A 13963-nucleotide genomic window follows, 5' to 3' on the forward strand; every position below is an offset into this window, starting at 1 on the left:
GTCCAAAGATCAGATGTGGGAGGTGATGAACTGCTGTGTGTGCCTACACAATATGATTATTGAAAATGAGCGAAAGCATCCGGTTCCTCTGGCTGAGCAAGAAGCACCATATGAGAGAGAGGGTCCTGTTGCACAGCCTAATCACCAGGTGCCTCCATCATGGGCCGCCTTCATTGCTATGCGCTAGGAGATTCGAGACTCTACAATGCATCAGCTGCTGCAAGATGATCTGGTGGAGCACATATGGAGGCTCCGAGGCAACGCCAATGCTGACGCCAACTAGTCTGTCTTAATTTGTTTGAAAAATTGTGAAAAATTGTGTGCTGCATTTGTTTCAGCACTTGTTAAACATTGTACTAATTATCGCCGAATTTGTTTCAGCAATTTTCGTACTCTTGGTCGCCAAACTTGTTAAATTTTATGTTAAATTTGTTTAAAATATGTCAAATGGTCGAGGTTGGGGGTTTCCTGCCGGGGGGACGGCTGGAACTTCGGCGCTCCTCAGGCCAAATCTTCCTCCAATCCGGACGAAAATTTTGCCGGATTTGGACGTGAGGAGCGCCAACGAGTGGGGATGCTCTAACATTCATCTGCTCTGCCACGACATGCAGGATCATTCAGCATCACCTTCTTGGGCTGCCTCCTACTCCTACTCACCAAGAAATATCATCCATCACTCCGACCTACAGCGTGGCATGACCCAACCACTTGCACCATGGCAAAATATTCGACACGTTTAGAAAGTCAGTCATGGATCACTAAAGTAGTTTGATGGAGCTAATGATCAGCCGTAATTTGATTCCCAAATCTCACATTAGATCGTGACCCTTGTACCAAGGTAACATATCAGGTGAAAATGTGATAGATCCTGAAAATCTGAAAATTTCAGCTCCTAGCCATTCGATCATGTTCCAAGGGCTAGATTTGAGTCTTCATCCTCTCACCAACCACTTGCTGCATGTTTTCTAGAAACCCCTTATGACCTAGCATATTAGTAATTCGTACACGTTCATGGTTGCTCATACGGGCAAACATATTCCCGATCCAGACTCGAACTGATGAATATCTTGAGAATTTCTCTACATACTGACTTGAATAAGAACAATTCCAAAGAACTTAAATTATCATCAACATGTATTTGAAGCTTTTCACATATGAAATGGACAACAAATAAACCAAGGTCGGATCAACACCATCTCGTGAAGATTTAGACTCGGAACTAGAGTTCCACAAATCAAGAAATCAACCGTGAATGGGGCAGCATAAACGAACAAATCCGAACAAAGTCAAAATCAAGAAAAAAGGAATCCAAGAGACAAGACAGTTGGTTCCCAGAATATTGGGCAAGATCTGGTAGCTTTGTCAACGGATCTGTGCACCCATTCCATGCAGAATCAAACAACAGCGTTGAACTTTGTTTGGGAGGAGTCAGTAAAGATTGCTGGTGGAGGCGGCCATGGGAGATGCTGAACTCGATGGGATGGATCTGGCTCCAGAATGGAAGAACACGAGCATGGAGAGAGAATGAGTGGAGGGGATTAGGGATGACTTTCTGTTGTACTTCTAGGGGCGTTTTTGCAAAACGAGTTGAGGTGGGTGATCTGAACGTTGGTACATAATCCAGCAGTGCATACCAACGTTTTCAGATTTTCAGAATCTGCTGGTTTTCACCTGATACGTCCCCCTTGTACCAAACACATTTGGATCCACTGACTAGCAGAAAATTAGACTGCCCTCGAGGGCGTCTCAATCAAGCCGATGACTCTGGCTTAAAACTAACATCCAAGTCCTCAAAAAAGACACGCTCAAGATGAGGATGACGAAGCGCCCCCTGTGGACAACATGAACTTGGGATTCCACCCAAACAACCCAAGCCATTAACATGGAGAGAGAATTTGGAGCTCTCTCGGTGCTCGTAGTTCGGCGTCGGGTGTCATATTTCGGGCAGGGTCTTATGTAGTGGTCATCTTCACGTATTATGTCGCTTGATCAACTTTTGGTTTGGGCTATGAGGTGCTTCGCAATGTGGCGATAGTGTGGGTGTGGTTGCGTCGCAACGGGTACAAGGGTAAGAATAGGGCTACACCCGTCATGATTTTTTTTAGAAATACTAGCCATAACAACTCATCATTTATGGAATATTTGTTAGTTTAGCCCCTTCGTACATAACACCCCATCATCTTAGTTCATGGCGCTGCCACTGGGTCACATGGTTAAGGTTGTAACTGGTGTGGGACATCCCGCTACGCCGTGTTGCCGCCCCGCAATATACATCCGCAAAATGCCGTGAGGCTTATCGCTTTGATTCTAGCGGGCTGAAGTGGCCTGGCCGCGTTGCCCACATCCACCCCGCTGGGCTAGCATAGCTCGCAAAATCCCTACTTGACCATCACATCCTTCCCTGACCTTCCTTGTTCGCCTACATCACCGCGACCTCCCTCTATCACCGTCGCGCCACCGCACCCGGGGTGCCAACCTCCTCTTCCCTCTGCACCCCTCTCGTCCTCGCTAAGCGCTGACCTGCTCTTCCCTTCCCTCTCCTCTCCCTCAGCATCGCCTCCTCGATGGGGAAATTTCTTCTAGCATCGCCGCCCACCCGACGGTATTCCTCCGCCAACCTGCAGCTGCAGCCCGCCGACGACATATCCTATAACATCCTCGAAATTCATGTCAAACAAAGAGTAAAAACTTGGAAGATTAAAAAAAGGAGTAAAACAAGGAAATTATTTGCTCTGTTTTGTCAAACAACTGATTACCATGAAACGCCTTCTCAAGCTACTTACGTAAACAAGGGTTTTACGTATTCAGTTCATGAAGGGTACTGTCTCGTCTTGCTTCTCCCCTGTTTTCTCATCGTCAGTCTCTGTCGCCGATCCACCAAAAACCCTAATGGCTTCCCGCCTCCTCCACCTCCGCCGCCTTCTCCCGGCCGCGCGCCCGTCCGCCGCCGCCGCCGCGTTCTCCACCTCCGTCACCCCGACCCCGCGGGTCTCCGGTCTCGTCGACGAGATCTGCGGCCTCAACCTCCTCGAGGCTTCCTCCCTCGCCGACGCCCTGCGCGGCCGCCTCGGCGTTGACCAGCTCCCTCCCCTAGCTATCCTAATGGGCGGAGCAGCTCCGCTGGCCGGCGATGGCGCCGCTGGGGCTGCCGGCGAGGAGGCAAAGCCGAAGGAGGAAAAGATGGCGTTCGACGTTAAGCTGGAGGGGTTCGACGCCGCGGCCAAGCTTAAGATTATCAAGGAGCTGAGGGCTTTCACGAGCTTGGGCTTGAAGGAGGCCAAGGAGCTCGTGGAGAAGGCGCCGGCCGTGCTGAAGGCCGGGGTGCCGAAGGAGGAGGCGGAGGGCATTGCTGAGAAGTTGCGGGCGCTGGGCGCCAAGATTGTTCTCGAGTGAGAGGACGAGATCTCTGTATGGCTTTGTTTCTTGATTTCTTTCTTTCTGTTTATTGTACGAAGAAAAAGAGAAAATTTTGGAACCAAGGATTCAATAATTAACGAGACTAACTCTGGAATTCTTGATATCCTCTCGTTGATAGCAGAAATGCCAGTTGGGCTTTGGAAAACATGGTCTCAGAATTAGCGATAGAGCTTTTAGCTGTCTTGTGTCTGTTTCTTGACGGAACAAGATATTGTATTACCTAGAACAAGAGCAACTAGTTTAATACTGGATTTCTGTCTTATCAACCGCACCAGTGATATTTTTTTATACACAGGTGTTCTCGGTAATGCATCTTTCATGTATCATTGTTCAGTTTTTGCTAGGTAGGGTGTTGTGAAGTTTGCTCGAATATGAAAGGTCTTATTATGTCTACCAGCAATAGCTAGCTACTAATTTGAACTAGACCGGTAGTAATATGTTTGAATACAATGTGTACTCTGCTGCAGTATATGAATACATATGAAATTTGCAAGCAGAGATAGTCCAAGATAATTTAAATGAAAAGTTGCTGTGCTGTGGTTGAATTAGGACCTTGCTGAGGATGTTGTTGGAGATCAATTTTTTTCTCATAAAGGCTGTCAATATATGGAAATGCTATTCTTATTAGTTGATTTATGTTGTTAGAACTGTTTTCAAATGGCTTATGGTAATTGTCTTGACGTTGCGTCGAGCAGAAGTTCCCAAACTACCTCTATGAGCACATCTGTTGAACGATATTTGAGTTGATTGTATTAGAGATGACCTGAGTTTGCTGAAGTACTTACTCATGCTCAGAAACAGATGCTAGACACACAGAACCACTTCTTTTTATGCTAGTTATTGTAACACGTGTTACCTTTGTCTTCTCATTCACAACAAGGTATAGGTTTGTGAAACTGGTCAGTAGCACCAGATGCTTGCTACAGAGTAGTTGCTATGGCGTGGGCAGCTGGTTATGCCTTGTTCTGCTTATGTGCCTTTGATCGATGACATGTCGAACTACAGTCATATTGTTTGCATATACAAGAATTGGGAAACGGTGTGAACAACTGTAGCATGTATTATTCAAGAAGATAAAATGGAGACTCAATACTCTCTCAACCTCAAAATGCACTTTCAATATATTTTTTCTATATCTTGCATGCATGGTGCAGTTAAAGTTGAACAATAAATGATCAATATATATCTTGCATCTTTTGGTAATAAAACCACCTAAATGTTTTGTCACGTGGACTGTTACTTGTAAGTTGTAACTAACTTTGTCAAGTCCATAAGAACTAGGTGTTTCTGCTGTAATTTGTGGAAACAAAAGCTCATTTTCTTAACAGGATATAATTTTTCAGTTTTTTACGTCCCTGATTTAACATGTTATAGTCTAACTGTATAAATCAGGTAAGCGCCTGCTCCTTCGCCCTTGACAGGCATGTGTCATACACTTCTATTGCAGTCAAAGAAAGTTCACCCTTTGCCTCAGTGGTTGCTAATTTGCCATTAGCCCTGGTACAATCATATGAAGAGAAAAGGCTTCATCAATGTGCATGAACAAGAGCAGATAGCATGGACAGAGTGAAAGATGGAAATACTGCATACATATGCAACTTTGAAGACACCATTCAAGCTTAACCTCTGGTTTAAATGGATTGAAGCATCTTCTATAAAGGTCGGCTAACTTATGACTATATTTATGGTAATTGTCATCATCTTCCTGCTTCTGTTTGAGTCCCAATGGAAGCTGTGCTTTGTACCATCCTGATTGTCCTACCATTTAGGTCAGAGATGATATATTCATATACTAGACAACGATATGTGCCCTTTTGCCTGTGGAAGTTTGGAGGAAGCAAGGCACACATTCTTCTGACCTTGCAGTGCCCGGATCTGTAACATGTTATAGATATTCAGTTTAGGAGGAACCGTATTCTGGTGAACACATAATGCGTTGATTATTAGGTGAACCTTGTGTGTTTTGTGTCTGTTTTGGTTATGTATCGTGCACCAATGTATTGTATTGCAGAACTATGGGCGTTGGTACCTACTGTACTTCGTTCTTGCTGGCTTACTAGATGAATCAGCTGTGCAAGGCTGCAATATTTGGTTTAACTGTCCGGTGTCATCCTATTAAATTTACTTATGAGCACTGCAACATAGTGCATGACTAGATGGTCTTGTCTTCCAGTGAAATGATAAATCAAGGGCAGCCGCTGCATTTCATATTTCGTTTGAATGACTGTTAAAAATCCGAAATCTTAGGTACTTGCACAGTGTGTAGTAAGTAGTGGCACAATGGAGACTTTATTAAGCATCAAGATATATCTTATTTGAACTTATACAAGAAAGAGTTTGTGATCACTTTTTTGTTCGTCTTTTAAGCCTGTCGGTGTCACACTACCCGTGTGTGAGCCTTCACATTAGAAGAGCTTGAATGCATTGTTTGTTGTTACCAACAGAGATATTTTGTGTAATGATGGAACGCCCCCAACAATATACTTATCATTCAGTGAATAGACTGGCTATTGATGTTTTTTTTCAAAAAGAAATAACAGTGATGAATTATTAAGTTGCCACTGGCTGCGCTTTATTATCTGAACTCTCAAGTACTGGGCAGGTGCTTTTCCGCATGACATTTCTTTCTGCATAATCTCTGGTTTGGAGAAACATCTATAATCTCTCATGGCTATGGTGCTTTGCGCATGGTTTACCTGCCCGTCCGAGTCCGGGACATTCTTGTGCCATGCGAACATGCCCATCCTCTCTAAGAGAAAATTTTCTTTGCACGTGCCACCAAAAAGAAACTTTATTCCTATCTTGTCTTCTACTTTCGGGATGAATCAAAGAGCCAAACAGGCCTTAAGAAAGAAGATGACTCTCAGAAATCAAATATAGTAAGACAGACAAACAAAAGTCCCGCACATTGATAAAAGTAGTCTCTCCTGTTCAAAATAATTGCCGAAAAACTATATCCGCTTTTCGGCACTTATTTTGAACTGGAGGGAGTATAAGAATTAGGTAAAGAGCGATTAACGTACGTACTATCATTGAGCAACAAAATGGAATCCATCAGCAAATAGTGTTGCAGGCTTGCGGCGCAGTACTACTCATCATTAACAACTACTGGTACTTGCAAGTTTTTCCAGGACATCGGCAACAACAGAGGGAGAATTCGCCTTTAGCTCTCTGTAGCCGCCGGTTGCCAGCACAGCCTTCAGGACTCCAGGAGACGCGATGTAGTCTACACAGAAAGCCTTGAGCTGTGGGCTATGGTGCCGGTCGGCCAGCTCCAGCGTGCCCGCAGCATTCTCCACGTCGATGGTCTCGCTCAACGCGCTCTCGCACAGAAGCCTCATCCTCTCCAGGTCGTACCGGTCCGCCGCTGCAAGCCAATCGCAAATCATCTCTCTACGGCTCTCCTTGGAACAACCAACAGCAGCTTCTCTGAGACCTGGGTAGTTGGTAGACTGACTCAGCAGGAGATCGTCGTCGTCGTCGTCCTCGACAGGCGGCAAGCTGTCCGTGTAAATGAAATGGAGAACGGCCTCAAAGGTCGCCGGTTTCAAGTCGTGGATTCTCACGTGGCGGCCACCGTCGCTGCCGCCGTGGTTGTCCGCCAGTAAGCCGTAGAACTGGGCGCTGAAGACCGGCGACCGCATCGCGAACACCACCTTGTGCGCGTCGTAGTCGTTCTGTCCAACCTGAAAGGTCACGTCCGACCCTTGCTTGCTGTCCAGGAGCTGCGCAAGATCCTGGCAGATACCGGAGGGTGGCACTGTGATGAAATAGGGTCTGGTTGCTCCGGTCCTCGACTCCTTCTGAACTTCGACGGTGCAACGTATTGTAAGGCAGTCGTTCATCAAGTATTTCGACTCAAGAGACTCTATCTTGGCAAACTTCCTGAACCCCCATGATTTGTGATTACGGGTAAAGTCGTTCCATACACGCGATTGCTCGAACGAATTTCCCACAGGGCCTTTGATCTCGAAGCTGAAAATCACGGTGATCTTATCTACATCAGTGCTCAACAGCTCGAGGAACAACGATATGTACCCTTCTTGTTCGTTGGTAAAGCCCGCAGGGTAGCATCGGACTGTCCAACTATAACCTCCGACCTCGAAGGCGCCGGATCTGACACTCTTTTCAACACCAATCCTCTTGTGTAGAGTGTATCCGGCGATACTGAACTGGTGGCTACCCCTGACGAACTCCGTTGAGTGCATGGACATCGTGTGGCTCAAGCTCAAGGGAGCATCGGTGGGAGACGGGGAGGCAGATGGGGCGGCGGCCATGGCAGGAGAGATTTTCTCTCTCTCTTTTGAGGGAGTTGGAGGCGCTAGACAATGGTTTTTGGTAAACCCTACCGATAATCCTAGACCTACGGACTCATTTGGTTACAAAAATCCCTACGGAATGATGTGGAGTAAACTGATTGGTTCTGTTTTGATTCCTCCCGTGAAAATCGGCAACCACCTTCCTATATGATGGCATATGCTGTTCCGTAGATGATTTCCGTGAAGCCAATTCGTGGTCCGACGGGAAAGAAATCGTCGGGCCGATTGGTTACCGTCGATTACTGCATCGCTCGGCCCACATGAGAAGGGTACTTCCACGTCCAAGAAAAAAATCCGCACGCCGATGGTTTCCCAAATTACGCTCCGCATTGCTTTTCGGCCAAATCACTCGTCCTCAGTGCGCCGCGGATGTTGCTTTCTCTGTTAAAATAAGTGTTGTATACGTATTCGTATACGATTGTAATATGTACAATATACATCATATATATAGTTGAGATCCCTACCCGGTGAGGAACACCGGGATAGGCCACGCATACACAGTTTCCTGTCTCGTTTATCATGGTATCATAGCCGCGATCCTGACCTAGGTCATCGCCGCCGTCGTCTTCCGCTGCCGCCGGCGTCCTCCGCGCCGTGATCTCCTCCGCCGCGATGGCGTCTTCTTCGGAGTCCACGACTCTGCTGCCGGTGGTCACCGATCCCACCGCGACACCAACCCTGGGCGCGCCGCCGCCCATCGTCCCAACGTCGCCCGCAGCCTCGGGTGCGCCGCCGCCCGTCTCCTCCGCGTCGCCTGCGGCCGTACCACCGCCGCCCGTCTCCGTGCTGCCGGTGGACGGAACCGTACCTCCGGGGTCGTCGTTCAACGCCCCTGCAATTTACACCGATGCAGATCGCGTCTCTGCCTCCTTGGATCATGCGGCCGCTGCAGGTTTTGGAGGCACTATGGCCGGTTACCATGGATACGGGGCCATGCCTAGCTTCCCTGGTGGTTTCCCTGGGTATGGATACTACCCAGGCTACCCTGGTTATCCCATGCCGGCGCAGATGCTCGGGTCGCCGAGTGCGCCAGTTCCATCGCTACCGTTGTTAGGGTATGGCTCTTCACCGACACCGCCACCCTCACCCTACAGCTCCATGCCAAGGCCCCCGCCCGTACCCGCACCGACGCTGCAGCAAGGAGCCTTCCCGGTCCATGGGCTGCCACCCGTCGTCAATATTGCCTCGTCGATCTCTATAAAATTGACGAGCGACAATTACCTTTTTTGGCGTGCGCAAGTTGGGCCTCTCCTTCGCAGTCATCTATTGATGGGATATGTTGATGGCACGATCACGTGTCCTAGTCCTCACATCGTTGTTCCTCATGTCGGTAGTATGCATCATGTTCCTAATCCAGCACATCAACATTGGACTCAACAGGATCAGGCCATTCTCGCGGGGTTTGTCTCATCGATGACGGAAGGTGTTCTTGGCATGATTATGTTTGCGGGCACCTCCCGCGAAGCCTGGGTGACCTTAAGTGGAGCTTTTGCCTCCACCTCTATTGCCAGATCCTCGACGATTCGACAGGAGATGGCTGAACTGAAAAAGGGTACCAAGACTGTCAATGTCTATTTTCATCAGATGAAGGCTCTCTCAGACTCTCTCACTAGCATCGGTGAACCTCTTCGTGATGCGGAATTTGTCTCTTATGTACTCGCTGGACTTGATGAAGAGTACGATGCCCTCTACGAAGTGGTGATGAATCGTCTCACTCCTATACCGATTCGCGACTTGTTCTCGCAGCTTCAGGCCACAGAACAGCGCAAGTTGGCTCAGCGCCGCTCCAGTGGTGCCTCTTCACACTATCCGGCTGCACATGTGGCCGCCCCTCCACCTGCTGCCTATGCCGCCCGTGGTGGCCCGAGGCCGCCGTCAGCCGCGCCCTCCTCCACCAAGCCTTCGCCTCCTCCTACCACGCCAAAGACCACCACCAGACGTGCTCCCATTGTATGCCAGCTTTGCGGTGTTCCATGACATGTGGCGTCTAGATGCTACAAGCGCTTCAACCATGATTTTCTGGGCATTGGCAATGATGGTTCGAATACTGAGAAGCAGTTAGCTATGGCAATGACGGCCTCTCATGGCTCTCCGGGGTCTTCATCGGTAGACCCAACATGGTATGCAGACTCTGGCGCAACGCACCACATCACCCATGAGCTGGACAAGCTCACCACACGCGAGCCCTATCATGGCACTGACCAGGTTCACACAGCCAATGGCACAGGTATGCGCATTCATAATGTTGGTCAAGCTGTTTTATCCACTCCATCTTCTAGGTCTCTAGCTCTTCATAATGTCCTTCATGTTCCTAAAGCCACTCGTAACTTGTTGTCTATGAGTAAACTTTCCAATGATAATAATGTCCTTATTGAACTTCATCCTCATGATCTTTTTGTTAAGGACCTGGACACGAGAGCACCCATTCTTAGAGGTCGTTGCAGTGGAGGTCTCTATGAGATTAAAACACATGTCATCAAGCAAGCCCTTTCCAGTGTCAAGGTGTCGCGTGATATGTGGCATCGTCACTTAGGTCATCCAGCTTTACAAGTCGTTCAACATGTTCTTCGTAGTCATGAGTTACCATCTACACATGAGTCCAATAAAATTGAGTCTATTTGTGATGCCTGTCAGCAAGGGAAGAGCCATCAGTTGCCCTTTTCCTTGTCTACTCGTGTAACAAAAGTTCCTCTAGAGATTATTTATTCAGATGTATGGGGTCCTGCCCAAACCTCTGTTAGTGGACATCGTTTTTATGTGAGTTTTATTGATGCTTACAGTCGCTTTACTTGGCTTTACTTGCTTAAGCACAAATCTGATGTCTATGATGTGTTTCTCCAATTTCAAAAACATGTTGAATCGTCTCTTAAATTTTATTCATGTCCAAACGGATTGGGGTGGTGAGTATGAAAAACTCCATCCTTTCTTTCATAACTTGGGTGTCTCCCACCATGTGTCGTGTCCTCACACCCATCAACAAAATGGTACCATTGAACGTAAGCACCGTCACATTGTTGAAACTAGTCTTACTCTTCTTGCACATGCATCTGTTCCGTTATGCTATTGGAATGATGCCTTTGCCACTGCCTTTTTTTTGATTAACAGGCTTCCTAGTCGCACCATTGACATGAAAACTCCTCTTCAGAAACTTCTCAATGAATCACCTGACTACACCTTTTTTAAGGTTTTTGGTTGTGCTTGTTGGCCTCATCTTCGACCCTACAATAATCATAAGCTTGATTTTCGTTCGAAGAAGTGTATGTTTCTAGGCTATAGCTCTCTTCATAAGGGATATAAGTGTCTTCATGTTCCATCTAATCGTGTCTATATTTCTAGGGATGTCATTTTTTATGAGAACGTGTTCCCTTTTGTCAACATGCCAAACTCACATAATCTACCACCTGTGTCAGAGTCTTCCTTACTATCAGCTGATCACTTTATGGATGTTGCACATTCTTTGCCTTTGCTCGCTGACCATGGTGTAGGTATCGGACGTGGGAGTCGTCTCGAGGTTTTGCCTCCGTCTTCCTCGCCATTTTACGTCGATCATGGACTATTGCCTGGCCCTGCCTTGGGCTGCGGGGAGCCATGCAGCAGCTTGCCCAACCAGCCATGCAGCAGCAGCAGGGAGCCGGCTTCTCCCGCCTTGGGCTTGCTGCCAACTGAGCCATGCAGCAGCAGCAGCTCTCCTGCGTCGGCTCGCCCCGCCTCGGGCTTGCAGCCGGCCGAGCCGAGCCTTTCCACCTCGCCCCCCACGCCCATGCATGGCACGCTCGAGCGCGAGCGTCCATCGCTCGACCGCACGGCATCGCCTGCTTGCGCTGCGCCTGTTTCCGCGTCAGAGGATGCCCCGTCCACGCCCGCATGCTCTACGCCAAATTCTGACAGCGCACGGACGCTGCTGTCTCCTGCTGCACGGACGAACGCTCCTGCCTCCCCAACAGCAGCATCTCTGGTTCCCCCAGAAGCAACATCCGTTCCTTCACCGGTACAGCCACCACCACCGCCGTCGCCACCACCAATTGGCCCTGTTACTCGTCGTCGTCTTGGCATTCATCAGCCGAAAAAGCGTACTGACGGTACAATTGCCTGGAATTGTGTTCTTACTGCTCATGCCAAGCTCAAGCATACTCGTGAACCTCGGGATTATCAAGAAGCTCTTCGTACTCCTTACTGGCGTGATGCTACGGAGACCGAGTTCTCTGCCCTTCAGGCTAATGGCACTTGGCGACTCGTTCCTCCTGTACCCGGGGTTAATTTAATTGATTCTCGTTGAGTGTTCAAGGTGAAGCTTCATGCGGATGGATCTATTGAGAGGTACAAGGCGCGTCTTGTCGCTAAGGGGTATAAGCAGCGTTTTGGTCTGGACTATGATAAAACTTTTAGTCCCGTTGTTAAGCCTGCTACTATTCGCTTGTTGCTCTCTATGGCGCTCTCTCACAGGTGGCATCTTCGTCAGCTTGATATTCAGAATGCGTTTCTCAACGGTTATCTGGATGAGGAGGTATATATGCGACAACCTCCTGGTTTTGTTGATTCTGATAAGCCTTGTCAATATTGCAAACTTGTCAGATCGCTCTATGGACTGAAGCAGGCTCCTCGTGCTTGGCATGCTCGCCTCAGTTAAGTTCTTGGTTCTTTGGGATTCTCTCCATCTGTGGCTGATACGTCGTTGTTTATTCTACGGCGCCCAGAGATTCTTGTTTATCTTCTGGTCGATGTTGATGACATCATTGTTCTCAGTTCTGCAGCCACTGCTATTCCCAGACTGATTAATCAGCTCAGCTCTGAGTTCTCTGTGAAGCATCTGGGTGTTCTGCATTATTTTCTGGGTATTGAGGTCTCCTCTCCTTCATCAGGAAGTCTACTTCTTCGACAGCGAAAGTATGCTTTGGATCTTCTTGCTCGTGTTGGTATGTTGAAGTGCACGCCTGTTACCACACCCATGGCATCTTCTGAGCGGCTCTGTAGTGTTGATGGTGATCCTCTCTCTTCTGAAGATGCTACTCACTATCGGAGTATTGTTGGTGGTCTTCAGTACCTCACTGTTACTCGTCCTGATTTATCCTTTGTGGTGAACAAGGTCTGTCAATATCTTCATGAGCCCCGTACACCTCATTTGTCTGCTGTGAAGCGCATCTTACGCTATGTTCGCCAAATAGTGGATATTGGGTTACAGTTTCAGTCTTCCTCCTCTACACTGCTCTCTGCTTTTTCTGATGCAGACTGGGCTGGAAATATTGATGATAGGCGATCCACGGGGGGTTATGCTATCTTTGATGGAGGAAATTTGATCGCCTGGAGTTCTCGTAAGCAGTCTACAGTTTCTCGGTCGAGTACTGAGTCTGAGTATAAGGCTCTTGGTAATGCTACAGCTGAGCTTATTTGGGTACAATCATTACTGAAGGAGCTTGGTGTTTCCCAAGTTCGGCCTCCGGTAGTGTGACAATATTGGTGCTACATATTTGTCATCTAATCCAGTTTTTCATGCAAGGACAAAGCACATTGAAGTTGACTTCCATTTTGTCGGTGAGCGTGTGTCTCAAAAGCAACTCCAGATTTGGTTCATCTCGTCAAAGGATCAAGTTGCTGATATTTTTACTAAACTTCTCCCCTTACCGTTGTATGAGCGTTGGAAGCGCAATCTCAACCTTTCGGGAAAAGTTGAGGGAGGGTGTTAGAATAAGTATTGTATACGTATTCGTATACGATTGTAATATATACAATATACATCATATATATAGTTGAGATCCCTACCCGGTGAGGAACACCGGGATAGGCCACGCATGTTGGAAAATAAACTAGATGTGTTTAGGTTTTACATTCTTCAGTTTAACACTCGACAGTTTTGTCAGAGTTTCAGACTTAGCCGTTTCGTTTGGCTCGGTCTTTAGGTGGACAGAGTCGTGCCTGTACGCTCTGATCCGAAGAAGTAGGATCGCCGTGCGTGGGTTCCAGGTCGTGGGATGGCACGATCTAGTCGGGGACTTAGCGATCTCCACGGCATGCTTTGTAATCGTTGAATAAATGGCAATGAGAAACAGAAAAACGGTAGGCAGTAAACCGCGTAAAAAAACTCTCGTGTGTTCATCTCTGTTCTCTCTCTCTTGTTCTTCCTGATTCGCGCGTGTGTGTGAGATCGATCCAGGGTTTAGGGGCAACACGTGGTATCAGAGCCTCGTGATCCTCGATGCCGAAGGGAGGGACGCCGAAGGATGGAGGTGACC

At 47.8% G+C, this 13963-nt stretch overlaps 3 protein-coding genes across 3 annotated transcripts; 2 read left to right on the forward strand and 1 right to left on the reverse strand.

The window, feature by feature from the left end:
• Positions 1 to 2824: 2824 nt before the first annotated feature.
• On the forward strand, positions 2825 to 3703 carry LOC127292985 (uncharacterized). Its single transcript, XM_051322536.2, has one exon. The coding sequence runs from the start codon at positions 2890 to 2892 to the stop codon at positions 3391 to 3393; it is 504 nt and encodes a 167-aa protein (XP_051178496.1). The 5' UTR covers positions 2825 to 2889; the 3' UTR covers positions 3394 to 3703.
• Positions 3704 to 6515: 2812 nt separating this feature from the next.
• LOC127346900 (BTB/POZ and MATH domain-containing protein 3-like) lies at positions 6516 to 7694 on the reverse strand. The gene has a single exon (XM_051373145.2). The coding sequence runs from the start codon at positions 7692 to 7694 to the stop codon at positions 6516 to 6518; it is 1179 nt and encodes a 392-aa protein (XP_051229105.1).
• Positions 7695 to 12162: 4468 nt separating this feature from the next.
• Positions 12163 to 13182, forward strand: LOC127346901 (uncharacterized mitochondrial protein AtMg00810-like). The gene is made up of 3 exons (XM_051373146.1): positions 12163 to 12240; positions 12309 to 12370; positions 12480 to 13182. Exons 1-3 carry the CDS (start codon positions 12163 to 12165, stop codon positions 13180 to 13182), a joined length of 843 nt encoding a protein of 280 aa, XP_051229106.1.
• The last annotated feature ends 781 nt before the right edge of the window (positions 13183 to 13963 follow it).

Source organism: Lolium perenne, chromosome 4, assembly GCF_019359855.2.
Source record: "Lolium perenne isolate Kyuss_39 chromosome 4, Kyuss_2.0, whole genome shotgun sequence".
Taxonomy (NCBI): domain Eukaryota; kingdom Viridiplantae; phylum Streptophyta; class Magnoliopsida; order Poales; family Poaceae; genus Lolium; species Lolium perenne.